Consider the following 27,164-nt stretch of genomic DNA (forward strand, 5'->3'; position numbering starts at 1 on the left):
TCCGGAGCACATAGAACAACCGCTGCGCTCATCGTCGTACGAGAAGTCAAACACATATGCATAAACTGGCTTTTATCGCTGTCAAGTCATGTGATGTCGCGTAGTGGCTGGGTTGCCAGATCAGCTCAGTATTACAGCATTACATAAAATGAGGATACAATCTGACTTTCTTAACACATCCACTTATACTCAGTTTGCTGTAATGTACACAAAAGTAAATAGAAAAATGTAGACTCTGTCTTACACATTTCAACTTCCAAAAATAATTGGTGCGAACTCAATCAACTTTGACTTTGAGACTGGTTTAGTCAAGATGTCGGCTACCATTGCTTCAGTTGGACACTACACCAAGTTCATTTTACCCTCATTCACAATTGACCTGATGAAGTGATATTTTATGTCCACATGCTTACACCTCTGTCTATGAACAGGATTCTTAGCAATCGTTCCCTGGTTGTCCTCAAATACAGTTATTTTCGTGTATTGGTAGTCATCAATAGCCTCAAGTAACTGCTCTAGATATAAGCACTCTTGTATTGTTGAAGCTAGAGCCATATATTCTGCTTCACAGGTGGAAAGCACAACTGTTGGCTGTTTCTTTGTTTTCCAAGAAACTAAAGAGCTGCTTTTACTAAGACTAACACAGTATCCTGTAGTACTGCGTCTGTCACTGGAGTCGGATGCCCAGTCCGCCTCGCTGTAGGCTTGAATACCTAGCTTCTCACTGTCATCTCTTTTGAAACTCAGACCTTTTTCAGCAGTGCCTTTGAGGTAGCTTAACACGTTTCACAGTGTTCCATTGCTCCTCTGTTGGCTCAGCAAAGTATTGCGACAACCTGCTTACCACAAAACTCAAATCTGGTCTGGTGCATGTAGTCAGATAGATCAGACTACCCACTGCTTCCCTATAAGTTCTGACATCACTCATCTTCATTGCATTTTTGGAATATTCCAACTTTTGCTCACAAGGTGTTTTTCAAACCTTACAATAATACATGTTGAAACGCTGTAGTATCTTGTTAACATATTTTTCCTGTGACATTTTTACACATCCATATGATTGACTAAAATCGATACCCAGAAAATGTTTAAGTGTGCCAAGATCTTTCATTTTGAACCTTGCAGAAAGCATCTCTTTAACCTTTTTCAAAACCATTTCATTGCTAGCCGCAATAATCATGTCATCGACCCATATGATTATAATCACCTTGTCACTTTTTGACTCTTGAACATAAATACAATGGTCGGCCGGGTTTTCCTTGTACCCATTATCGGTTAAATAATCATGCAAGAATCTGTTCCAATTTCTGCCAGATCGTTTGAGACCGTAAAGTGATTTTTCTAGTTTGTAACCTAGACCATCATCCTTTTCTTCATAACCTTCCGGTGGTTTCATGTAAATGTCATATTCCAAAGGTGCGTGTAAATACGCTGTTCTGACGTCCATCTGGTGAAGGAGTAAATTTTCCTGAGCTGCTTTTTGAAGCACCACTCTTAGACTTGTTAGATTTGCTGTTGGTGAAAATGTCTCTCCATAGTCTATCCATAATCACATGACTCTTGGGCTCTCTTATTAGGCTTCTGAAAGACCTCACTAGTCTTAGGCCTTAATCTCATGCCATAATATGTGTTTTCATCTGTTTCATTTATCTGTGTCTCTCAATATGTAAATAGTACAACTTTCCATACACACGTATACCATATTTTGTCCCACCTTTCGTAATCAGTGAATTTTTACCTTCTTTAAATATCACTGTTGCCCCGTTGGTGGTTGCTTTCTTTACAGACAAAATGTCTTGGGGCTATGAAGGAATTTATAAAGCGTCTTTCAGCGTTGCTTTATTTCTTTGTCCTTTGATGTCTATCAAAGTGATCTCAGCATCTCCCCTTTTATGTGCGACTCCGCTGCATTGTGTGCCGTCCGCCAGCTCCACGCGGTGTCTTTCCGGTCTGAACGTGCTATCGAAATTGTTGAACATGGTGACATCGGTGATGATATGCGAAGTGGCTCCCGTGTCCACCATCAATCCTTTCTCCCGGATGTCGCGACCCAACTGCTCCCTGGATCTGGTCTTGCTGTCCCTCATCTTGAGCACGTTGTCGGTGTCGCCATCTTCTGACGCTTTACTGGCGTCATCTCGTCTGTCCTTTTCCTTACGCCTGCACGTTGCGTCTTTGTGTTTCTTGCTTTTGCAATGACTGCAACATGTCTTCTGTCGACATTCTTTTGCTTTGTGGCCTTTGAACCCACACTTGAAACACACTATGCTTGTGTCATCAGTGCACTGGTCACGGGTGTTGGTTTTGGTGGTTCGTCGTCCACTCCGACCCTGTGTCTTCATCACACTGTCCCCTGACTCAGTGTTCATTTTCTCAGTGGCTTCAAAACTCCGTAGCTTCGTCTTGAAATCTGCAAACTTCATTTCATCATTTGAATGTGCTACATGGATTGGAATACCATGGCAACAAGTAGTCCACCTCCCAAAGTTTCACCCCTATTTCGGAGTGCTGTGATGGCGGTTTCAGCTTTGATGATATAGTCTGGAACACTTTTGTCGTTCCTCTTTTGAAGCGACATGAGCGTGGTGTACAGATTTATTATCCATGGTTTTCCTTTCCCGGCATAATATTCTCTCAATATCTTCAAAGACTTTCTTTCATCATCAGGTGCATCTCTCATTATTAGTGAGAGGCTCTTGTCATCAAGCATATTTATCAATTTGGCGTACGCATCTGCATTTTTCTCTGCATTCGTAGCCATTTCGGAACTTGTCACCCGCTCGCTTAGCACGGTCTTCTTTAGTCCCAATAAATGAAAATGTCGGAGCATTTTTGTTTCCCATATCTCATACTTATCTTCATCTCCGTCGAATGCCAGTCGAAGGTGCCTGCTTGCCCTTCCTTGATCCATCTTGACCGCTGTTTTAGCCGGTTAGCGATAGCCTCGTTTGCTCACCGCTCTTTCAAGTCTGGATACACTTTTGGCTTCACTTTATCTCCCAAACGTCTCCTGAGCCCATAACCTGTTGAGATCTTCAGCACTTTCGCGATGCATTTGGGAGAATAAAGAGTCGAGATGGTCCTCTTGTTTAGATCATACAAGTAGGATATTTATTTGCCGGAGCACATAGAACAACCGCTGCGCTCATCGTCGTACGAGAAGTCAAACACATATACTTAAACTTGCTTTTATCGCTGTCAAGTCACGTGATGTGGCATAGTGACTGGGTTGCCAGATAAGCTCAGTATTACAGCATTACATAAAATGAAGATACAATCTAACTTTCTTAACACCATTTAATCACTGTGGTGCTTCTTGTTCAACTGATTCAACAGGTTCAGAATCAGAATACCTTTATTCGTCCCACAATGGGGAAATTTGCAGTCCACAGCAGCAATTGAAAAGGGATGGGGTAGGGGTGGGGGTGAAAGGATAGAAAACAAGATATTCTAAGCATAACAAAATAAAGTGTCAACTGTATACTGTGCAGATGTAAATGTGCAAAACCGTTCCATAAGAAAAACTGTACATAGTGCAGAATCAAGAAATGCATTTTGATATATTGCAACAACCCATATTTACAAGTGTCCAGTTTTTTTCTTTTTTCACATGTGATCATTGAGAATTATGAAGCCAGACAGCAGTCGGTAGGAACGAGCGGCGGTACCTCTCCTTCTTGCAGCGCGGGTGTAATAGTCTCTGGCTAAAGGAGCTACCCAGTGCTGTCAGGGTGGGCAGGAGGGGGTGGGAGGGGCTGTCCATCATCGCTTTTAATTTAGCGAGCGTCCGTCTGTTGCCCACCTCCTCCAGAGAGTCCAGCGAGCAGCCCACGACAGAACTGGCCCGCTTGACAAAACCTTGTATCTCCTTGGTTTCGATTACAACCGTTTCCTCCTCCACCATGTCCAAATCGCTTAATCTTCAGAAGTCATAGCTGCCTGCCCTGAGTCAATTACTTGCTATTATTTTTTGTTTCCTGCTAATTATTTCAGATATTGTTTATTTCAACTTACAAACCAATGTTCGCAGGGGGATCCCGTATTGGCTAGAGTCACGCACATTTCCGCCACGTCTGCTCAGAGGTCGCAGGTCCATCACTGTGTGGCCCTCTCCAGAATGGACCACAAGCTCCGGTACCGGTTCCGCCATAGAAATAGATAGGTTTAGAAGTGCCCAAAGGAGGCAATAGCATTGCGCCCGCGGTCACCAGGTCGTGACGTCACTGATGACGTCACAAGATGTAGCCTCTGACACAGTTCCGTACCATATGAATAATTTTTGCTCGTTTTTCGTCGATTTTCTTCCGATATTCGACGAAATTCTAATACTTTGTGGCTAAATATGTTTTAGAAGACAACTACTTCACTCTCACGTCGTCTTTCGGCGCAATGTGAAGTCGGACAAGTCCAAAAACCTCAACTTTCAAGATCAGATATGCTTTGGATTATAATTTTTTTATAATCCAAAACATACAATTGCAATTAAATACACCACTATTGATGTATATTTATTCAGAGTCTAAAATGTTATGAATAATAGAAATGACAGCTCTTTCAGATTGAAAATTCAAATACATAGTATAATTATCTTTTGAGTGTGATTGTAACCAATCTTCAAACGTGAAAAAAAATAACATTCATAAAGAATGATCATACTTAATTGGTGATCGGAATTGGACTAAATCAGAAATTGTAGAGGATTAGGTAACACTGTGTATATATGTGTGAAATCTACAACGGATCAAAAAGATCAAGAAGTAATTATTAGTATGTTGTATGAGCAGAGTCGGCTAACCTGGGGCGCGTTTCACTAAACATTGCTATTTAGCAATATTGCTAAGCGTTAACAATATTGCTAAATGATGTTTAGTGAGACACGTTTTTAGCGTTAACAATGAACTTAGCAATATATTAGCAATATTGCTAAGTTAGCAATGTTTAGTGAAACGCACACCCCTGCAGTTCAAATTTAGTGTCGAATTAGTTACATGCTTGAGGAGGCAGAGCCAATTCAATTTCATACTAATGAAGAACAGCTAGAACGTACTTATACACGGTCGAAGATCGAAAACAGGACGAAAATTAGTCGCTAAAACATCGCAAAACGATTTTTTTTATAGAAATTTTATTTTCACTCACTTGAAGAACGAAATTCCTTTGTTTTTCAGCTTGTGGTTGAAGCATCCGTAAGCGAAACATTGCGGGCCCCAACTGTTGTTCCTTTTTACAGCATCCATACGTTAAATAGACCTAAATACGCTCAAAACTATCCTATTTCTATGCCAAACCAAGCCACGTTACTATGGACGCTACAACTCGTGCCGTCACTTCCGGGTTTGCCATCAACCTCGTCTCTACGCCACTTCTAAACCTATCTATTTCTATGGGTTCCGCTCACCGGTGGTTGGGGATGTAGCTGTCGAGAGCCCTGATCATCGTCACGTCATGGAGGCATCTTCTTCCACCTTGCATTAACCCCGGAAGTGATCCAGGCGGCTAGGTGGCGCACGCTCCCGGGCTGCAGAGCACTGAGGTCCCGGCTCCCTCGACAAGGAACACAGCGCACGATGGCGTCGCTCTGAGTTCACTCACACGGTTGTTGTGTACATACCTAACCGGCAATCCGTCACCATCGGCGCCTTGATAATGGACCTCCGGTCCAGGGGCTTTTTTCGGAGCCATCGGAATCAAGAGTAGTACTCGTCGAGGACGAAATTGTTTGCTTTTTCAGCACTGTCACTGTTGCACGCCCCGGGATTTCATCAAGTGACAGGAGTACAGCCGGTTAGCCTGAGGTAGCTCTCGTAGTCACTAGCCAAAGAAGGGCATCTTGGCTCGTGTCGGACCGGAGAAAAAAGGCCACCGGTGAGCGACAACATCGCGAATTCCACCGAGGACTCGACGAGAGGTCGACTCTCGGGTTGCAATCCAGCCGCACCTTCATAAGTTATCCCGGTAAGTTTTCCACTCGATGTGAAAATCTTCGCCCGAGCTTCATTTTGTTTGTGTAGCCGCTTTCGAACCAGGCCACATGCCGGCTGTCAGCACGCCTTTGAATTTACGAGCAAAGCCAACGAAAAATTAAAAAATATATACTGATATGAAAATGTTTAAATATGCCGTGTTTGTACTTTGTTGTGTAGTCCCTCTCAATGTGTGGATCGCGGCGGAGCTTTGCGCTAATCACGACCACCTTTAGCCGCATTACAGCCACGGGGTTCTCCTTGCTAATCTTCAGCTGGTTGCCACCCTTTCGGCTGCACGCCATGTACTTTCGCTCTTTTCTGACACTGAAACAACTATTTATTGCCACTTTTGGTGTGTGCTGACTTGTTCTGATTGAGTTTCTTGATCGGTATCGATTTGGGGGACAAAAATAATACTTTAAAAATAAAATAGATTTAATGTGCTGGTGGAACCGGACGGGGCCTGCAAAGGAACCAATTTGACACACACACAGACACATACAGTTGCGGCGCAAATGCTAAAAGCTAGGGTAGACCCGCGATATTTTTTACACACAGCGTCGGCGGTTCGAGTACTATTCCGACTCCCGGCCCATTTTTATGTTGGTTAAAATCAACGTTGGTTGCATTTTGATGAATGAACGAATGATTGGCCACGTAGCATAACCCAAGCAAAATGTCTCTTGACGGTGGGACACGTATCATTAGCTCCGGCTGTTACTCGCACCACCAGTTTTCACCGGAATGTTGGCCTACTCTCTGAAGTCGCTCCCACTTTTAACCTCTGCGTGGACTTCCCGCAACTCAAATTTTGCTGCAGGTACCGAGCAAGCAAATGAAGATTAACGGCGAGTTTCATTGGAAAAACAGCATGGCGGTAGCTCATGCTAACGTCTGTATTAACACGCCGTATTAACAAATCGATTCGAGATTTAAATTGCGTTCAAGTTAATATATTTTCCTCTTTAAAAATACATGCATAATAGGGCGTTATATATTTTTAAGGGGTGGATGTTGTGTTTAAACATAGCCCAGTGACACTGAAAATGAGCTTTGACCTCAAGTGTCAGTTTTCTCCAATTCCCCTCCACCAGACAACTGATGACATAACAAATTAAACTGCAAAGTCCACAAATTTTCCTTACAATCAAAACAAATATATTGTCAGTTTTTTTGGTCACTGCCACTTCATGTGAATTTGAAAGGCAGAAAGTGGGTGTCCATGAATTCTCTTTGCAGTCAATATGCAATCAATATCTGATAAAAGCAGGTGATGAGAGATTAATTATCAAATTCTATCTATTCTAATCCCTCTTTTGTTTAATATATGTATTATAACACGGAATCAATTAGTTCTTTGGATCTCATTTGTTTCTATGTACTCAGTGAGGTGACTGCATGTCTGTGGATTTCTAAATCAAACATTTCCCGGATGGTTGGTGGATTGAAAGTGATGGCCCAATTCCCAGACCACCTTGTTCACCAGATGTAACCCCCTTGACCTTTCTACTGGACATAATGTTTTAAATAAACCGTCTGTTCGACAAATACACGGGAGATTGACACGATAGAAACGATCACCAGTGCATTGCCTCTATTGAAATGAATAGGATTGAATGTACCTTTATTTGTCTCGCAGTTGAGAAATTTACATTTCACAGCAGCAAAGTTATGAAAGAGAGTAAAGGAAAGAAAAAAGTAGAAAACAAAATACAGGAGCTGCTGGAAAGTCAGCCACTCTCACGGCGCCATCTGGAGTACTCCCTTGATGTGTTGTGTCTCGCTACTGGTCTTGACAAAATACCTTGCCATGAAAAGTATTTGCCCTCTTCCTGATTTCTGTTTGTATATTTATTACACACAGGTTCCGTTCATCAAACCAATTTTAAGTGCACATCGCGAAAACCCAAGGAAATAAAACATACAGTTCTCAATGACAATAGAAAAGCAGTGTAATTGCATTATTTCACCCCTACATTTTTTACTTTGCGTTAAAGTTCATCAGATTTGTTATACATATTTGGTTTGAACTGAGGCTTGCGCTAAAAAAAAGAGAGAAAATGTTTCATTTATCGACTTCAATTTAAGTTGTTCCCTTATTAAACACTTGCATTCTTTATGTACAAAACATCTTGGGCTTTTACAAGGTCACGCAATCCAACTAAACAAATGTAGGGTAAACAGGAAGTCATAAGTCACATGATGACAATCATGAAAACAAATATGTGGCTTAATACGGTAGTTTCAATGTTTTATGCTAACATAATGTCATTGTGAAAGATCAGAATAAAAAGTGCTTGGGTGACTCAGGATTTTAAAGTCAAACCTCGTGTAAGCCGCACATATCCAACTTTGAACAGCAAAATAGCGGGCAATTTAATGTGTCTGGAAAGAAAGTCAATACAAAATAATGCTGTACACACTGCTAAGTGGGAAACATTTCAGCGCCTTGTAAGCCAAGCTGAACGAGCGGCTCAGAAAATGAAGTGTATATTAATATTGGGGATAAGCAATCAAGAAAATGGGTGAATATTGGGTATTAAATGCTTATTTTATTATCAATGTGAGTTCTCACAATTCGATTTTGACTTTGGAGAGCTAAAAAATAAATGACGTTCCAGTGAAGTTAATGTTTTTGTTTAATAAAAAAACTCGTAAACTTTACTTTTTATGTCTTTTATTTCGATTCAGATCTGCATTCATGCATAAACGTGTGCTACGGTACTTTCCCTCTGTTTAGATGTGCTAATTTTTAGAGCAGCACTACTGGAAGCGTTTCTCATTCGATGTGTTTCTGATATGTCACGTCAAAATACAGTGAGAAAGGGTACATCTTGATGGTGTGTTGTGTAATTTTTGTATTTATTTTTAAATAACTGAAAATATATTGTGATTTGTTGTTATCATTCAAAATGGAGGATATTGTCCGTTTTTTCCCCGATCTTGCCCAGCACTATTGCCAATTGTCCAGTATTATGTGCTTGGCTATGGGTCTAAACAACAGTGGTGACTGGTGTAACTTGGAATAATTTACAAATGTAATCAAGACTGAAGTACTCTATAGGCCAACAAAAGGCATGCAAATTGCAGTGAGACAGTCAGGGCAAGAAGTGGGAGGAGGAGGTACTGGTGTTATCATGAGCAAAAGCGCAGACCACACCCTTGTTTCTAGGCAAACTAGGCACTTTTTTAACTTTGAAATGATAAATGAAATGAATGTTTTCTATCTTACTGCAATGGTGCAAATTCTTATTTAGCATTCTTGTTTCTTTTTCCTCTGCCTCCCCTCCCCTCACAAAAGGTTGGCAACACTTCGCCACCCTAATGCAGAACCATAAAAGAACGTGAAATGAATAAACCACCGCAGCCTATACCGGGACCCACCTCTGTCCCAAACCCCGCTCCCTCCCCTGGATTGACACAGGTAAGCGACCTCAGCATGAGTCTTGTTCTTTGGGGAGACAGCTGATTGGTTATGTTGTTTTTAAACCTGCCCACGGCCCCAATTTTTTAGGCTACCTACGGACCGGGGCAGCCTCAGTCTCTTGTTTTTGCCACACCTCCACCCCCTCAAATGAACTCCGCTCCCCAGCCGAGACAGGTAAAGGACCATTGCATGCTGTTTTAAAAAAAAATCACATTAACGTCTCATTTATTTTTCTTAATTCGAAAATTAGGTAATTCCTGGTTACATCCCGGGAATCTGCAGACCTTAAGCATTGCTTTTGTTTGATATCTCTGGAAAGGTTTTGATTTCCACCAATGTATTCTTGATTGAAAGTCAAGCAGTTAGAGTTTGAAAGGTAGAAACTAAGCAAGGTGGTAATGTATCTATCCATTTATCTATCGATCCATCAATCAGTCAATCTAATCGCAGCCTATGGTCGCTGCTTTCATGAGCTACCAGAATACATTTTTGATCTTTGTATCAATTTTTATCTTTTGTAATTGTTTTGTTCTATGCTTTTCATTTCAGAGTACACAGAGAAATCAGATTGTAAATTTCAATTAATACCTGAAAAAAATGAGGGTTCTAAAATTTTAGATTGTTGGTGGATGTATATTTGAGTACGATCTTTAGTACAACTGCGCCCTTACTTTGGACATTTGTATTTGCTTTGTGCTGCAACCCAAAATTTGACGCTGCAGTAAACTGCGGAGATGCTCAAGTGAAGTGGGAAAAAAAACCAACAAATAGAGCATTTGTACTACCTTAATGCTCTTACATGTGTGTCAGAAAGAAATGCATGTTGCAATGCTGTCTGGTGATAACAAAAATAATTCTTATGATACCTTTCCATAAGCTCATCCTCAGTCCCATGGAAAGTTTCAAATTTTAAATATTTCCCAAATACCTCAGCTTAGCTTCCTGTTGTAATTTACCGGAAGTTTTCCAGCGCTTTGCTACTCTCCGTCTACCCTACTTTATCTGAACGTGTTTGTGTGTTTTCGTGTGCGCCATTGCTTATTTCTCTGGCCGTGATCTTGATTTCTTTCCTGTGTTCTGCTGTCCTCCCAGTTTGCCGCAGGGCCCCGTACGTTACACCAACAGGTACTAACTCCACCTGCACAGTCGCATCCTGCCTCCTCTGTGTCGTCTTAGCCCAGCACATGTTGTCGGCAATGTGGACTAAAATACTCAAAAGGAAATATTAAATGGCTTTTCGGTCAGTTGATACAAAAAAGACAATAAAAAGTCTCTCATTGGCCTGTCGAGAGCTTCCCAATAATTTATTCTCAAAAAGTCTCCCCCGGCATTTGATACTGTAACCGCAGGAGAAGCATCAAAGTTGAGCATTAATTTTGTTCCATTTTTTTTCCCACGTCTTAATATTTCATTTCACCAATGCGGGAGCTCAGTGCATTTTGTGTTTCAAAGTCAAAATAAACATTCTAAGATGTAAACATTTCACCAGTGAGATAATTACTGTACTCGTTTATTTTGCCTTGCAAAATCTCCTTCACATGACAAGGACTTCATATTAGTGGCTTTGTTTGTGCGCAGTGTTAATCAAATTGTAGCAGCACAATTCAGTTTCTAGCATTCCAAAAATGAGCACACGTTTCCAAATGGGCCGGAGTAGTCAAAGTGTTGTACCAACAGAGTCAGTCAATTCCGTTCTGTGAACAAGTCGTGAACATTTCCTGGATCAACTGTTGAAACCTTCATACTCTGAATATCCAAACCATGGCTAAAATAAAACAAAAAAACCTCCCCCGCCCTACTACAAAATGCGAGGCTGAGCCCCCACCCCCCACCCCGCCCCAGCTCATTTCCATTTGATTGGATCTGCTGAAATCCTCTGACAAAGTGATGGCTGCAGTAATTCACTCAGTACCTAAACTGCAGTAAGTGGTCTGAAATACAAGGAGAAAAATGACAAGATTAATATATGTTACTTGATGCAAGCAAAACTGCCTGCCGGTAGAACAGGAAAATTTGACTTGGCAAACACTTTTTTCAAAGAAGTAAACAGACTCATACCACTATATATGACCAAAATGTGGTATTTTCCACAAGCTAAATTAAATTTGCTTTGAGAAATGCCTTGTACCTTCTACAGTCCCGCCAGAAAGTGTCTTAACAACTGTCCACATGAGAAGTTTGTCATTCTTCAGTGTACTCGTCCTCATCAGCACGATTGTAAAGTTTGCTGTAGTCATTAACACATTGTAGTTGTGTCAGCCCCTCCCCCTTTCGCCTGCATGTGCCAACCGTACTGACTTAAAAATGGATCCCTCCTGGCTCTCATTCGGCTCCGTAAAAACTTGCATGCCTCCAGGCCGTTGCCAGGCTCTACCATACTTGCCCCAAGAGATACACACCTCTGCCTGACTCCCCAGGCTCCCCCACTCTTCGTCAACATCTGCCAGTCTTGCTCACACTGTCTCCATTTTCACATTGATCTCACTCCCTCTCTTGCCTTCTGCTTGTGTGTTGTGCGGCTGAAGGGTGGATACAGAGCGCTACAGGTAACGCCATTTCTCTCCCTGCAGCCAGTGCTTAAACATCAGTACAGTGAACCCCCGTTAAGGCACCAGGTGGTGTATCCAAAACCACCTACAAAAATCAGCAAAAAGAGTTACCCCTCACATATGCGCGTACAGTTCTCCAAATAAGGAACAAATTGTGCTTGCTTCCAAGTTTTTTCCCATGCCTGACTCTGGGTTCATGTTTTCTATACCACTCACACACAAAAGAGAACTAAATACGAATGCGATAAATGTTATGTGATTACAAACCAAATAAATAATGGTTTAACATGCAGAGCTGCTGAGGGTTCTTCATTATGCTGCCTCTCTTCCATTCGTCCTCTTGGCTGCCATTTTACTACTACAAAGAAGGCATGCAACTTAAACTGACTTGTTTGCATATTTGCACTTGTTTGCAATTATACATAAAGCAATTACAGCTTATAATGGAAGTCAAGTCTTCTTTACAATATGTTCTATGTGCACCCACTAGTCTGAACATATTCAGTTTGTGAAATACCAATTTAGCAATGTCAGCTGCCATTTCCCCCCCATACTGGCCTGATGTCAGTGTTCCCGGGCTTGCATTGTTAATGTATATTATTAGGTGCATATAAAATATATTTCTGCGAAGAAAATATTCTGACCGAGTTCCCCATTAAAAAGCTGCACTATACGATGTAGCAGGAACATCAGAATGAGAATGAGAAAACCTTTAATAGTCCCACAATGGGGAAATTTGCAACGTGAGTGATGAACGCCTGTACAACAGGGGAGCACTGTACAATGTAAATGTGCCCTGTACAATATGCAGATCTTGTGATGTATGCCATCCATCCCAGGTCAGGCATTTGTGTGCGTAACTGAACCTATGCACACGTGGCAAAGTCACACGGGTGACTTGGACATCCAAACCGAGTGGTTTTGTTAATCTTGAACCCCCCCCCTTCCCCACAATATCTTCAGGGTTATTATTCAAACCGTCCGACAATGGCTACCAGCGCGCCGAGGGTCCAAACAAGCAGCGTCTCGCGACCCGTTGGACCGCCACACGTCTATCCGCCGAGCTCCCAGATGATGATGATTCCCCAACAGCAGCTGTCATTCGCTGGCTCCCCTCAGGGTTACTTCCTCCCCCCTGGACAGGTTGGTTCTCGTAAGCTGTGTATTTGCTTCACAGGTGATTAGATCAGTTTGGTGTGCTATGATTTTGATATATCCAGCAGACATTTAAACAGCTTCTTCCCCCAAGCCATTAACTCTTTGAACTCTTTCAACAGTAGCCAAAATGGAACTGTATAGTGCCACTTAGCAGTTTTTTTGACAACGATACTAGTGCAGCGTGTTCTACCGGAAACAAATTCCTTGTGTGTTCTACATACTTGGCAATAAAGATGATTCTGATTCTGATATATATAATAATATCAAGAATATATAATAATATAACACGGTTGTTGAAATCTAGTATATTGTAGTTTACTTTGCAATAACAGCGAAAGCAGTAAAAAAAAAACAAAAAACAATGACTGCTGAACGGAATTCAACACTTTTGTCCTTAATGTTCAAAGCCCTCAAAAATGTAATTGTCTCTCTGCTCTTTGTATGCTTTTGCAGTACCGGGCCCCATTCATGACACAGACTCAGCAGTATCCTTTGACCAGCGGTACTGCAGGCTTTTATACGGGGACCAGCCCTGCTGAATATTCCGGCTATGGTAAGAGACTTAACCCCACGGAACGGGGTGCTCCCCCTCATACATCACACTCATATTTAAGGAAAGTGTCTAGTTTTGGTCCGCTGCATTTGTTAGCCTCGCCCCATTGCTCTCAGGGTTGGCTGCAATGGGTGTTGTTTGTATGGCTGATCTGTGTGTTGAATGTCTTGAGGAGAGTGAAACACTGGTGCAGCGTTGTGGCTTTTTGTTCTGCTTTGGCTGTGTTCTCTCTCTCTGCCGTCTTTGATCACGCTACCTCACAGGTTCCATGAAATGCTTTGAGACCAAAGATTATTGTTTGTCCACATGTTACACCGTTAAAAAAAGTTAGCCATGTTTAGATGAATGAAATTTCAAAATGAACAGATAACCATAATTTGGCTCGGCTTTCCATATGCCTTTCATTATTTTCTCTGCAATGCAAAATTCTCAGCAGATGTGTGATTCTTGAATGGACCGATAAAGTTTCTGGTTTAATTCTAATTGCTATTTAAACAATCCTCTTCTAATTTAGTATGGTCGACATTTTGACATCATGAGACCAAGACAATCTATCAACACCTACATGCCACTGTTTTTACTTGACAGCAAAGGGCAGAGTAGCCATCATCTTAGTGGCCTTTTCTAATATCTTTTTAAAATAAGAAAACATGAAATGAGAACCTCACCCACAACACAAAAATACTCCAGAACAAAGAAATAAATGAGGACCCATTTGTTACAAAACTAAATGACTTCTGCCCACACTGCATTTATCAAAAATACTGCTTCTTAAGTACCTTTGAAGTGCAGTTTTTAGGCCGAGAGTCATCTTTTGAAACAACATAAATTTGAATGCATTGTCTTGGGGAACCCCTTGAAATTTCGGCGCATATGTACTTTTTGGTCAATATTTTAAACGGGAATTTGTCAGCCATTTGGAGAACGGCTTCTGTTGAAAGCAGATTTTTAAAAAAAGCTTATTCTTCAAACTTAAGGGTGGTTTGACCAAATTTTCTGGAGGTGATATCACACCACAAGCACTCTTGTCCCTAAGAGGCCGTTTTTGCTACACCAACTTAAATTTTCAAGTAGCTGTAAAAATGCTTGTTGTTTTGTCCTCTGGTTGAAGTGACCATGCCAAATAGACTCAGCATTTTGACTGACTTTCATTCTTGGAATTTCTACTTAGGAGTCACCAGTAGATTGCAGGCTGTGAAGTGGGAGGAAAAAACACCTTTTGTGAATTTGACAATTCAGCACCAATTCAGCACCAAAATGTACAATGTTTTATGGTTGCATTATTTACATAATGCAATCGATGACATAAAAGCATCCAAAACATGACTATAAATAAGTAATAAACCTCACTGGAAAAGACAGCCAATACTGTTTCGTAAGGACAATTCATTTCATGGGACCTTTTTAACACCCGGCTTCCTCTGAATCCTCTCAATAACTCATTCTGCATCTGTCTCTTCCTGTCCTATTTCCTTCCCTCCTTCTTATCTTCCTTCCTTCCTCCCTCTCCCGTCCCTCGCTCCCCCCCACCCCTCTCCTCTTGCCGCGTTGGTTCAGAGCCCTCTCTTGCTGCGAGGGAGAGGCGGGGTGGCGGGGGGAGAGGCGGCGGCCGAGAGAACGGCCGTCTCTCTCTCCACGGTGCTCCTCTCACCTCCCAGCGCTACCCTGGTGAGTAGTGCGCGTGCGTGTGTCAGCCAGCTTCAGTGGCGCCTCTCGTCTCGACTGTCATTGTTTCACTTTTTAATGGACTTGCATGCACGCTGCCACTGTTCACCAGAAGCCTTGTGTGGTTGAAATACTCCCTTAGTTGCAAATATTGGGCTTTTGGGGGAAATTCCAGAATGAACCTCAAGTGCATCGTCTCTTAAATGCAGTGACTCTAAAGTGTCCTTGAGAGTTTTGAAAGGCGGTTAGAAATTAAATGTATTATTATTATTATTAAAGCAATTTTTGAACTAACTTGTCCAACCGTGCATACTTTTTGCTGCCCTCAAACAAGGGGGTGAATAGCAACATTGACAACAAGTGTTTGATCCTCCAATCAGTCAATAAATGTCCAACTCTGTCAATATTTGGGGACCTTTGACTCTTCCGGTGTCTCCGATTTTTACAACCTGATGACTGATGCTTAGTGGTCTCTAAGAACTCCCTGTTTGATGGCGAGGGGTGCTTGATCAGTTTCCGTGTCGGGAGGTATTTGAGTTCCTAGTCTGAACCAGGACTAATCCGTTCATGGTTAACTGTCGTACATTTTGCTGTTCAGCCTCCCATTAAAAAAATAAATCTGAGTTGGTCAAGGGGAAAATAAAGAAATACAAAAGCCACAGGATCATGACTCAGACTAATCTTTCAGAGACATCCGATAATTTAGCTTTTGCTGATTTGAGTTGTTGCTGCTGAATTTCAGCCAGATTTTTGATATGTCGAATTCCCGACTTAATTGCCTCTCTTCTGTTCCGCGTCACAATCACGGCCCCCATGTCCCAAACGAACTGGGTGCTGACCAAATGCAAAGATTTGCGATCTTAAACACTGAACCTTTTTCCCCAGCAATTTGCTGAGGAAGAAAGCATTCTTAAAACACCTATCACTTTAACATTTCCCATTGTCATCCCTGATAACCATGCGGATCAGAGAGCAAATTTAACTGCTAGATAATCTTTTACAGATATTGATGTTCCTGACTTGCCCGACTTTGATCACAAACAGGGAATGTTGCTCATATTTAGTCTGGTTTTCAGTCTGCTCAATGTTATGGAATCAGTCTCATGTTTTCATATTCGTACTTCAATGAGCAATTAAGTGTAATTACTTTTTTCCAAAATTAGGCTTAGGTCTTGTTGAAAAAAACACACAGCCATAGTATTTATCATTTTGCCATAAAACGTATATTTTGCCCATTTAAAAACGTTTTTTCCTTCTTTTTGTCCACTTCCAATTTGCAGCAGGAGGATTCTACTCAGCTCAGCCGCCGTACTCTCAATCTGTCCAGCCCGCACAGGTCATTATCAACCCTGCCCAGCAACAGCAACCAGCACCCCCTCCTCAGCAGCAACCAGCACCGACACAAGGCCCACCAAAGAGGGAACGTAAACCGGTAGTGTGTCACAACAAAAGGGCAGCGGACCTCTTGTCTGAGGTCACTGATAAAATGGAGTGCAAACGTTTATAGTTTGTTCAATGTGAAAAGTTCCCCCTTTACTTTAAACTATTTTGCCCCCATCTCCCATTTTTCTATTCAACTGGTAATCCCGATTGATCACTTGTGACATGATGTCTGCATACAATTAATGGAGTGATATTAAACACCAAACAAAACTTTTCTCTTTCCTAAACAACAGATCACAATACGTGATCCAAATCGTGGTGGTCAAGATATCACGGAGGAGATCATGTCTGGTGGAAGGTCTACCACTACACCTACTCCACCACAGGTCAGAATTAAACGTGCTCTGGAACATTATATGGTAGCATGACATAGCTATTTATGAATGTCCAGCACGGGCTGAAAGAATAATTTACCCCTATTGTGCCGTGAAGAATTATTTGCGCCAAGACTTCATTTATTAGTTTTTCCCCCTCCATGTAGGACAGGAGGGTTCATTGTGTGTGTGTGTGTGTTTGTATGACTAGTGTCGTGAGGACTACTAACATTTTATACCATACGTAGTGAGGACATTTTTGAAAAGTGAGGACCTTTTGGCCGATGCTCACAAGTTTTTCATTCTAAAGGCTTCTAGAGGGTCTATATATGCATCTGTTAAAGTTTCAGAAAGGTCCTCACAAATTCACCCAAAATGATTTTTTTTGAGTACAATAAAGTCTCGTTATATCGATGTTCAAGGGAGTCCGAAAAAATATCGATATAACTGGGACTATCGATATATCCGACCATGTTTGCATGTAATTTTCTCCGTGCGTGCATAGAAATAGTATCGATATAACCGGGACTATCGATGTATCCGATATCGATAGAACGAGACTTTACTGTATTTTCATTTCATTCACTTGGATACACACACTTTTTACTCACTGTGTGTGTGTGTGTGTGTGTGTGTGTGTGTGTGTGTGTGTGTGTGTGTGTGTGTGTGTGTGTGTGTGTGTGTGTGTGTGTGTGTGCGTGCGTGCGTCATGAGAGGAAAACATTCATAGCACAAAAAGTAAAACAATATTATACCAAATTCACTACAGGGGTGAGGACTTTGATTGTACCCATTCAGAAACCCCTGCTGTTATCTCAGTTTCAAGTCCACTTTTTCTTTCTTTGTTTTAAAAAAAAGTTGAAGTGAGAAATGGGGTGAAATTTAGTGTTCAAATGTAACACTCGTTCTTCTCTAAACTTATCAGCAACGGTGGTCCTCACTCCTTTATCTGGAGTTATCCAGACCTCACAAAACCATTGAAACAGGAATGTGTGTGTGTCTGTCTGTGTATCTAAATTGTATTTGTCTGATATTAACATTGGGTTGAAGAACTGAAACATTTGTGTGTGAGAAATATATAAAGAACTCAGACATTAAGAAGGGGGCATTACTATTTCACTGCAGTCTCTGTAAACATATTGATAAGGTCATTCAATGAATTGCACTCAGACAAGGTACATAAGTTACTTTTATAGTGAGAACAACAAAAAACATTTTAAACCGTCTGTTGGATTCGTTCAGTTTTTCCCACGTATATCAAAAGTGTGGTTTGGACTCTTGCTATCTTTTGAACAATCAAATAGTAACCTTGTGTGATTGTAGGCCAACATCACAGACGTCGGACTCGCGCAGACTAACGGTGAAGTCATTCCGCCTGTTGCGACAGTATCGAGTCGAGGTCCGTGCTTTTTCTCCGTTCTGGATCATAATCAAGCATAGTTGTATTGACCAATCTCTACCTTGTCCCAGATGACATTGTTGAGCATACAGCCAGTGTTGAGACCCCACCACCTCCCACTACAAATCCTGAACCCACGTTGGAAAGCGCGCAGGAAGAGGACAACCAAAATCTACCGGCGGTGCAGGAAGAACCCGTCGCTCCTGGTCTGGCTCCTGAGGTGCTGGCCCAACTGGTGGAGGAACAGCCAATTCCTGCTCTTCTGCCTGTCGTTCCATCAGCCTCCTCCGCGGTTGAAGTTGAAATGGACACTAATGTCGGTGATGCAGTAGACGCTCCCATCTGCCCCTCTCCTTCAATGGCGCAGGAGGATGAATCACATGTTGCACCTGCTCCGTGTCAGAACGTGCCAGAAAAACAAGTTGAGAAGGTGCAGGTGACAGAAGAAACAGAAGAGCCCATGGAGGTCACACCAGTAGAGCCTGTTGCTGAACTCTCAGAAGTCGTAGCCCCCGTTGCAATGGAAGCAGAGGAAATGCAGACGAAGATGGCAACCGAAGCGCCTCAGCCTCCCGTTTCGATGCAGGAGCCCATAGCCTCTGTGGCTCCAAATGCTGCTGCCGAGCCCGAACCCAAACCCACAACGGCGGAACCAGCAGAGCCTCCTCTCTCCAACGGCCTCCCTCAGGATGTGCAGGAACTCGGCGAGGAAGACATGACACTCTGCGACCAGCCAGATGCTTCTAAATCTCAGGAATCCCCAGCTGTAACTAAAACAGCAGAGTCAGTTGTGGAAGATGTGGATGTGAAGGAGAAGGAGTTGATGGCCATGAAAGAGAAAAAAGAGGAAGTGGTGAAGGTGGAAGGTGTTAACTGTCCCACAGAAGAATCCACTATGCATGGTAAGCTTGAGTATACAGTAAGCGACGCGGTTACCTTTCACACGCAGCCGCCCTTAAGACATGAATATCTGAAATATGAAGACCACAGTAAGAAATGTTTAAAATAATTTTACCACATACTTGAACACATTTAAATTTACGATAACACTCATGAATGAAAACTTTTTAAAGCATTCTTTTGTGCCTGTTAGCTCTCCATAACTCGCACATTTCTCCCAATCAGAGGGAAAGCATGCATGCTTCAAGCAGTTTGTCATTCCCAGCTGAAGTTAACTCCCAGATTGCTCACACAAGTCAGATAATTTTGCTTATGGAGTTGTATGTTATGGTTATTGTGAACATTTTAACACACAAACAGCAACACACAAACACATTACAACAATCCAAACGGCAGGTATTTTCTTTCCTTTGTTAAAATGTTAACTATTATTGGACCCCCTCTCCTCACTCGGCATTTTGTGGAACAGCATGCTAATACACTGAAGGCAGCCAACTCTAGTTTTAAACTTGGATTGGATTTACCTTTATTAGTCTCGCAGTGGAGAAATTCAGTGTGTAGTCTACACTGTCAATAAAAATCTTCACGGGCATTCTGTCAAATGCTTACCCCGGTTTTCTCTTAAAGCTGCTACATCTGTACCAAAGAAGAAGAGGAACATGAAGGAAATCAACAAGAAGGAGGCCATTGGAAACCTCCTCGATGCCTTTACAGAGGTTTGTCTCAGCGGGACCTCAAACAAAAAAGATGGTGATGATGCTCAGGCATCATCACCATTTTTTGGTTGGCTTTGTTTCAAAACATGGCTAAAGACATTTTTTTTTTCGGGTCCTTGTTTTGTTTACCCCAGGAGCAGGATACCAAGCCTGCCTCAGAGCCCTCGTCCACCCAGGCTGACCCTGTTCCTGTTGCTCCAGCTGAACCTCCTGCCGAGGTGGCGGAGGAGACCTGGGAGGAGAAGGAGGACAAACAGAATGCAGAACCGGAATCCAAAACTGAATCCGCTGACAAGAAATACCAGTACAAAGAAGGTAAATTGACTGCGCTCTTTTGACAAAGGACCGCATTGTTGAGTAGAGCAATCATCATTAATGAAATCCTGGGGGGAATTATCCAATTTCCATTTCAAGAATATACTGTATCTTGGGTCATCTCACTATTCGCGAGACAATTAGTGATTAACAGAACAGTTAAAATGCTATTTTCCTGGATGGATGGCGGAAGGTTACATGAACAACCCATGACCAGTCATACAACAATAATTGGTTTTGTGGAGACAGTTCCCCATTTTGGATTATTGTGCTGGGCAGAATGGGCAGAAAAAAACGTTTTGTCACGATTTATGTAAAATTAATTTCATATCCCAAAAGCAACCGGTCCCGGTTTTGTAGTTGTCCTTAAATTTTTGTGAAAGCAATGGAAATTCACTCATCCTTTCAGCATTTATCTATAAACCACTTCTAATATAAAGTTTGTCATGGCTCAAACTGAAGCAGAGCGGCCTTGTGCCGTGACGTGATTGTATTCTGTAAATTCAGCGGAAGCACTTTCTTTTCCAGGAAGACATACTTTAAGAGTTGCTGTTTTATTCATGGAAACTTGTAAAATCAAGGCCTCTTCTCAGAGTCCCCATACTCTTGGGCAAGGGTTCATAAATTTCACTCACAGATTCTGCAGGGTGAATAAGCCCTGTGTAAAAATCAAATAATAACATAATAAATAAACAAAACAAATAGGCAGACGGATGGCTGGATGGATAGACAGATAGACAGACAATGATGCTAAAAGGTTTGCTGCCCACAAAGTCAATGGTGAAATTGGATTGCATCGCGTGGCTACTACATGGTAAAAGATTTGTACTTTTCCTTTCTTGGCAGCACAACTGTCTTTGTTGGCTTTCAGTACACTGCCATGCCTGTGAGCAACCCCTTACCCCTTTTTTAACATGACAAATTTATTGACAACACGTTATTCTGATATTTATTTTCCATCCCAAATAAAGCTGATATTTTCACCCATGCTCCTCTTGCAGTGCTGTTAACCAGCACTTGCCATCCAGATAGTCAGTCGGGAAAGTATTCAGTACCTTTTCACAATATTCAAATTTTAGTACTATACTGTAATTTCCAGACTAGAGCGCATCTGATTATAAGCCTCACCCAGTACATTTTTAAAGGACAAAAACTTTTTCACATATAAACCACACCCGTCTATAAACCGCATGTTTATAAAGAAAGACGGTACACAGAAAAGGTTGTAATAATATACCTTCACTTTTCTTTCAAAACTGCCTGTTGCGTGGCAGCAGGACAACAAGCATTACGGTAGTTACACAGCCCGAACAGGGCTGGTGAAGAAAACATGCCGTAAAAGTGAGACACGGCAGCAACGCGTTAGCACTCGCTAACAAGTCACTGAGAAACGGAACAATTATGTTAGCAGACTTGTGCAAAAGTTACTATTCGCATACGGCCAGTTTTGGGAAACGATTTCTCGCTGCTGGTCATCGAAGCCTCCCATTCGACTCTGAGGGCCACTTTAAAATGCATGATTCACACGCAAAGTTGCATCCAACTTTTGTCTCTCGGCACATACAGTCCCTGACAAAAGTCTTGTCGCTTATCCAAGTTGTAGGAACAACAAGTAATAACTTGACTTTTAGTTGATCTATTGGAATCAGAAATGGCTTATAATCCTCTAGATTATGCTTATTATACCAAAATAAAGTTTTGTATCATTCATTGAGTTTTATTATTCAATTAGGACAGAAAGGTCAGATTTTGCTTAGACAAAAGTCTTGTCGCATACAAAAATAATGTAACAATTATACATATATTTCATTTTGAATACACAAATATGCTACAATAACGTTTGAACATAAAGTCATGATTCCTTAGAAACATAATTAATATCGTGTATGGCTCCCGTGAGATTGGAGGAGTGCATCCATATGTCTCTGCAATGATCATCAAGAGCCTGAAGACCAAGTCTGCCACTGAGGTGGCAGACATCTTTGATGTGCCCAAACGTCAAGTGGAGAGGATAAGACAAAAATTTGAATAACCGGTGACGTTCATGACAAGCCCACGTCAGGCAGACCCTGTAAAACAACTGTTCGAGAGTACCGTTTGTTGCTTCGCCAGTCCAAGGCCAGCCCTTTTTCAACTGCAGCGGAGAAACCCCTGTATCTACAAGAACTGTTTGTCGAATTCTCTCACGCAGTGGTCTCCATGGCCGAGTTAGTGCTCAAAAACCAGCATTAAACAGAAGACAACGAAACATTCGTTCCCCCCAAATACTACAGAAGACCTGTTGGAACCCGCATGGACCCAAGATTCACCAAGAAAACAGTCAAATTTGGTGGAGGAAAAATCATGGTCTGGGGTTTCATCCAGTATGGGGGTGTGCGTGAAGTATCAAGAAATTCTTGCTGCCCATTACATCCCAAACCGCAAGGGAGGGCAAATTCTGCAGCAGGATACTGCTCCTTCTCATACTTCAGACTCCACATTAAAGTTCCTGAAAGCAAAGAAGGTCAAGGTGCTCCAGGATTGGCCAGCCCAGTCACCAGACATGGTGAACATGTCTGGGGTGTAAGATGAAGAAGGACGCTTGGAAGATGAAACCGAAGAATCTTGATGAACTATGGGAGTCCTGCAAGACTGCTTTCTTTGCCATTCCAGATGACTTCATCAATAAGTTAAATGAGTTATTGCCGAGACGTGTGGATGCAATCCTCCAAGCTCACGGGAGCCATACACGATATTAATTCTTTTTCTAAGGCATCATGATTTTATGTTCTGACGTTATTGTAGCATATGTGTATTCAAAATGAAATATTTGTATAATTGTTACATTATTTTTGTATGCGACAAGACTTTTGTCCCAGCAAAATCTGACCTTTCTGTCCTAATTAAATAATAAAACTTAATGAATGATACAAAACTTTATTTAGGTATAATAAGCATAATCTAGAGGGCTTTGCCTTTCATATAAGCCATTTCTGATTCCAATAGATCAACTACAAGTCGTTATTGGTTGTTCCTACAACTTGGATAAGCGACAAGACTTTTGTCAAGGACTATATATTCGCCCTGTCTCATTCTTAGCTTTAGTCCTTGCCGTTAGAAAAATTGCGCAAATTGGCCGCATCGTTGCATAAACCGCCGGGTTAAAAACTTGTGACAAAAGTCACGGCTTATAGTCCGGAAATTACGGTATTACCTGTATATTGCACTTGAATTTCCCCTTCGTTTCAATAAATCTGTCTTCATTCATCACCCAATAAATCCAGAAGAGAAGAAACGGTACGACCGAAAGTTCCTTCTGGAGTTCCAGTTCATTAGTGCCAGCATGAACAAACCTGAAGGCCTACCTGTCATCAATGACGTGGTTCTGGACAAGGTGGGTACATTCCACTTTACGATGGTCTGTATAGGATCACTTTTTTAATGCCGAAACAAGTTGCACCACAAATCTATAAGATGGCCCACAATTCTTCATTTCGGCAGATTTTCTTCAATTTAACTGTGTAAGAGAATTAAACTACGCCCAGTCCACGCTAGCGAACTTGCCTTACATTGCAATAACCACGCCACAGCAAGCGCTCTTAAAATATCCAACTTGAGATTTTCAACCATTTTTGAAAATGTATCAAAAGATTTGAAAGTGACTCTAATAATTCTTCGAACAAATGAATTTCATTCAGAAAGAGAAATGTTAGTTTTTCTTCGATTTCAGGTCAACAAGACTCCGTTGCGGCCTGCAGACCCAGTTCGAATGCAAGATTTTGGATCAGATTTCACCCCTTCGTATTTGGGTAACCTGGGCAGTCGATCAGTTGGAGGACCACGTGGACCAGTAAGTATCTTTGTTGTTAAAACACGCACACAAATGCACACACACTTTCAACTGCCTCAAATGGAGGGAGTAAAAGTGTCCAATTCGTAGAAAAGTAAAACTCCTGCTGCTGCTCCCTTTAGCCCCCAGGGCCACGGCGTTCCCAGCAGGGTCAGCGGAAGGAGCCACGCAGAATCATCACGAGCATGTCGCTGAACGATGACATACAGCTAAACAAGGCCGAGAAAGCCTGGAAGCCCTCGACTAAAAAGGGTGGCCGCGGACGTGGCGAGGACAGCACGGCGGCGACTGATGAAGAGCTGACCCCCGAGAAAGCCCAAACGCTAGAGATCTTGAAGCGATTGCGCAGCATCCTCAACAAACTGACTCCGCAGAAATTCAGTGATCTGATAAATCAGGTGAAGGAGCTGACCATAGACTCTGAGGAGAGATTGAAGGGCACCATTGACCTCATTTTTGAGAAAGCCATCTTGGAGCCCAGCTTCTCCGTGGCCTATGCCAACATGTGCCATTGTCTGTCGGGGGTAAGTGATGATCTTGTAATGTGTTTTTTTGCCTTCATTTGATAAACTGGTGATGTCGCTTTTAAGCCTTAAAGGACAACCGACGTCTCCGGACAAGTTGTGTCCATAGTTTGTAAAATGGCTTCAAATGACTTCTACTGAGCGTATTTTAATAAGATTCCACAGCATATAGCTATATTTTACGTTTTAAGACTTGCACTGAATATTCAGGAAGTCTTGTTTTTGAGTTGGTGACGAGTCCGTGTGTGATGTCACTAAAGGAACGCCCTTGACGGAAAAATAGACACATTGTAGCAGTCCTTCCATCACGTCAATGTATTTTGCTGTACAGTGGTACCTCGGTTCTCGACCATAATTCGTTCCACGACCCTGTTCGAAAAGCGTTTTTTTTTAACACTGAAACCATCTCTTTGCTCCTGTCACTTGCGAGTTGACAGCGGGGGGGGGGGGGGGGGGGGGGGGGGGGGGGGGCTGTCTCTCCCGGCCGTTTTCCACCTGCTGTCAATTCTCTAATCACGGACACGGGGCATTTATACGGTTCGCGATCACCTCGTCAATGCCGGATGATTGACTCACCTCGCCACCGTACCTGGACTCTTCCTTCGATGCGCGAGTGTATCCGGTCCGAGGTATTTTGCCTGCGTCCCGTAAATTTATGTCATCTTCTGGGATTGCGTAATTTTGCACCCTCGTGTGCCATTTGCTTTTTGGCGTAGTAAGCAGTGTGAATAAACATCCTGCTTGGGTAGTCCGTGTCTGTTTTGGGATCCCAAACATTCCACTACGTTCCGACGAGTCAGCTGCCGTCACTCTCGCTCGGAACGTGACAGCTACGGATGACTCGGCTACAGGATGTTCTTTTCTCTTCAAATATCTATCCAATAACACTTGCTCTCACTCCCACGGTCACATCACTAGATTTCACAGCCTCCTTATTCTTTAATATCGTACTGATCGTAGATTTCGCCATGCTGCATTCCCTCGCCAGATCAGACACTCGCACACCTCCTTTATATTTTGCGATTATTTCTTAAATGCAATAGTTGTCCGCACTATTTTTCTTTTGTCCCTTTAAGCAGCGCTTACTTTCTTTGGAGGCATGATTAGGGGCTAAAACTCTTCGCACACCTATATTAAACGCTAGAGCAAAACGCAGCACGTCCGCTAGCGACAACAGTTGGTCACGAACAGATGGTGTCAGTTAAGAAACAAAAAAGTGACGTCGGTTGTCCTTTAAATGTTGTCTCATCTAGTCACCCCCTTAAAAAAACTTCGTGGTTTTGACTCTGTAAAAGATGTTACCAATGCCATAAAAGTAATAACAGTCGACAAATTTGTTTTCAATTTTTTTAAGTCTGGGATGCAAGTTAACATTTTTAGATAATTTTAGTAACAAAATATGTAGTATACCAATCTATTTGTAATATTTATGAATCAAGGGTTAGGCTCAGCAACAGGGTATTAATATTTTCGCCTGAAACGTCATAGTTATAGATCACAATTTACGTTGAAGTCCTTTTTCCCCAAACTTTCATGTCAAACTTAAAAACAGAAAATGAAATGAAAACTCCCCAAACATCTCAAGACCTTTTTGTGTGTCAAAATATGTTTAGGGACACAAAGCCACATGAAGTCACCTTTGTTAGGTCTCCAAAAACGATTTCAAATCAAACTTTGCTCGTGGTGAGCACCAGAGAATGCGTCAATGTGTGAATGGAGGTGGTGGTTGAATTTTTATTTATGTATTTTTATCACAGGAAGTTTTTCAATATTTTTTACTGACTCCACAAAATTCAACTTCTCTTGTGTTCAGTTGAAAGTCCCCACCTCGGACAAACCAGGAGCCGTTGTGACCTTCCGCAAAGTGTTGCTCAACCGCTGCCAGAAAGAGTTTGAGAAGGACCAGGCTGATGACGAGTTCTTGGACAAAAAGCAAAAAGAGATGGAGGCCGCCAAAGATGTAAGAAATCACATCATCGTCCGCCGCTGTAGCACCCATATTTGAACTCCATTTTGACACTTTTCGATGTCGTGCCCGCAGGACGAAGTGCGCGAGCGCATGCGTATCGAGCTGGAAGAGGCCCGAGATAAGGCCAGACGCCGCTCGCTGGGTAACATCAAGTTCATTGGGGAACTCTTCAAGTTCAAAATGCTAACGGAGCCCATCATGCACGACTGTGTGGTCAAACTACTGAAGAATCATGACGAAGAGTCTCTGGAGTGTCTCTGCAGACTTCTTTCCACCATTGGAAAGGACTTGGACTTCGAGAAAGCCAAGGTTTTTCACATATACACACACACACACACACACACACACACACACACACACACACACACACACACACACACACACACACACACATAGCTAGCTAGATACGGATATTGAAAGGACAACCGACGTCTCCG

General features: G+C 42.1%; 1 protein-coding gene and 1 long non-coding RNA gene across 4 annotated transcripts in view; one reads left to right on the plus strand and one right to left on the minus strand.

Annotated features, from left to right (window-relative positions):
- Positions 1 to 3,337: 3,337 nt before the first annotated feature.
- On the minus strand, positions 3,338 to 5,373 carry LOC148891719 (uncharacterized). Its single transcript, XR_016116468.1, has 2 exons — positions 4,015 to 5,373; positions 3,338 to 3,944 (listed from the first exon to the last, which is right to left on the minus strand). It is a non-coding gene; the product is annotated as an uncharacterized LOC148891719 (long non-coding RNA).
- Positions 5,374 to 5,571: 198 nt separating this feature from the next.
- eif4g1a (eukaryotic translation initiation factor 4 gamma, 1a) overlaps positions 5,572 to 27,164 on the plus strand; it is a 33,666-nt gene continuing 12,073 nt past the window's right edge. Inside the window, exons 1-18 of one of the 3 annotated variants that reach the window (XM_089008611.1) lie at positions 5,572 to 5,955; positions 9,268 to 9,390; positions 9,481 to 9,567; positions 10,486 to 10,518; positions 11,919 to 11,939; positions 12,906 to 13,085; positions 13,554 to 13,653; positions 16,599 to 16,750; positions 16,995 to 17,087; positions 18,399 to 18,474; positions 18,546 to 19,376; positions 20,002 to 20,090; positions 20,225 to 20,405; positions 23,669 to 23,778; positions 24,115 to 24,234; positions 24,357 to 24,758; positions 26,572 to 26,718; positions 26,800 to 27,036. In XM_089008611.1, coding sequence (XP_088864737.1) covers positions 9,316 to 9,390; positions 9,481 to 9,567; positions 10,486 to 10,518; positions 11,919 to 11,939; positions 12,906 to 13,085; positions 13,554 to 13,653; positions 16,599 to 16,750; positions 16,995 to 17,087; positions 18,399 to 18,474; positions 18,546 to 19,376; positions 20,002 to 20,090; positions 20,225 to 20,405; positions 23,669 to 23,778; positions 24,115 to 24,234; positions 24,357 to 24,758; positions 26,572 to 26,718; positions 26,800 to 27,036 — 2,934 coding nt within the window. In that variant the 5' untranslated portion in view covers positions 5,572 to 5,955; positions 9,268 to 9,315. The remainder of the gene's footprint in view (positions 5,956 to 9,267; positions 9,391 to 9,480; positions 9,568 to 10,485; positions 10,519 to 11,918; positions 11,940 to 12,905; positions 13,086 to 13,553; positions 13,654 to 16,598; positions 16,751 to 16,994; positions 17,088 to 18,398; positions 18,475 to 18,545; positions 19,377 to 20,001; positions 20,091 to 20,224; positions 20,406 to 23,668; positions 23,779 to 24,114; positions 24,235 to 24,356; positions 24,759 to 26,571; positions 26,719 to 26,799; positions 27,037 to 27,164) is intronic. The other 2 variants (XM_089008612.1, XM_089008613.1) reach the window with 2 other exon arrangements.

The sequence above is a fragment of the Hippocampus bargibanti genome, linkage group LG11, assembly GCF_051943395.1.
Source record: "Hippocampus bargibanti isolate YZ-2025 linkage group LG11, ASM5194339v1, whole genome shotgun sequence".
NCBI classification, from domain to species: domain Eukaryota; kingdom Metazoa; phylum Chordata; class Actinopteri; order Syngnathiformes; family Syngnathidae; genus Hippocampus; species Hippocampus bargibanti.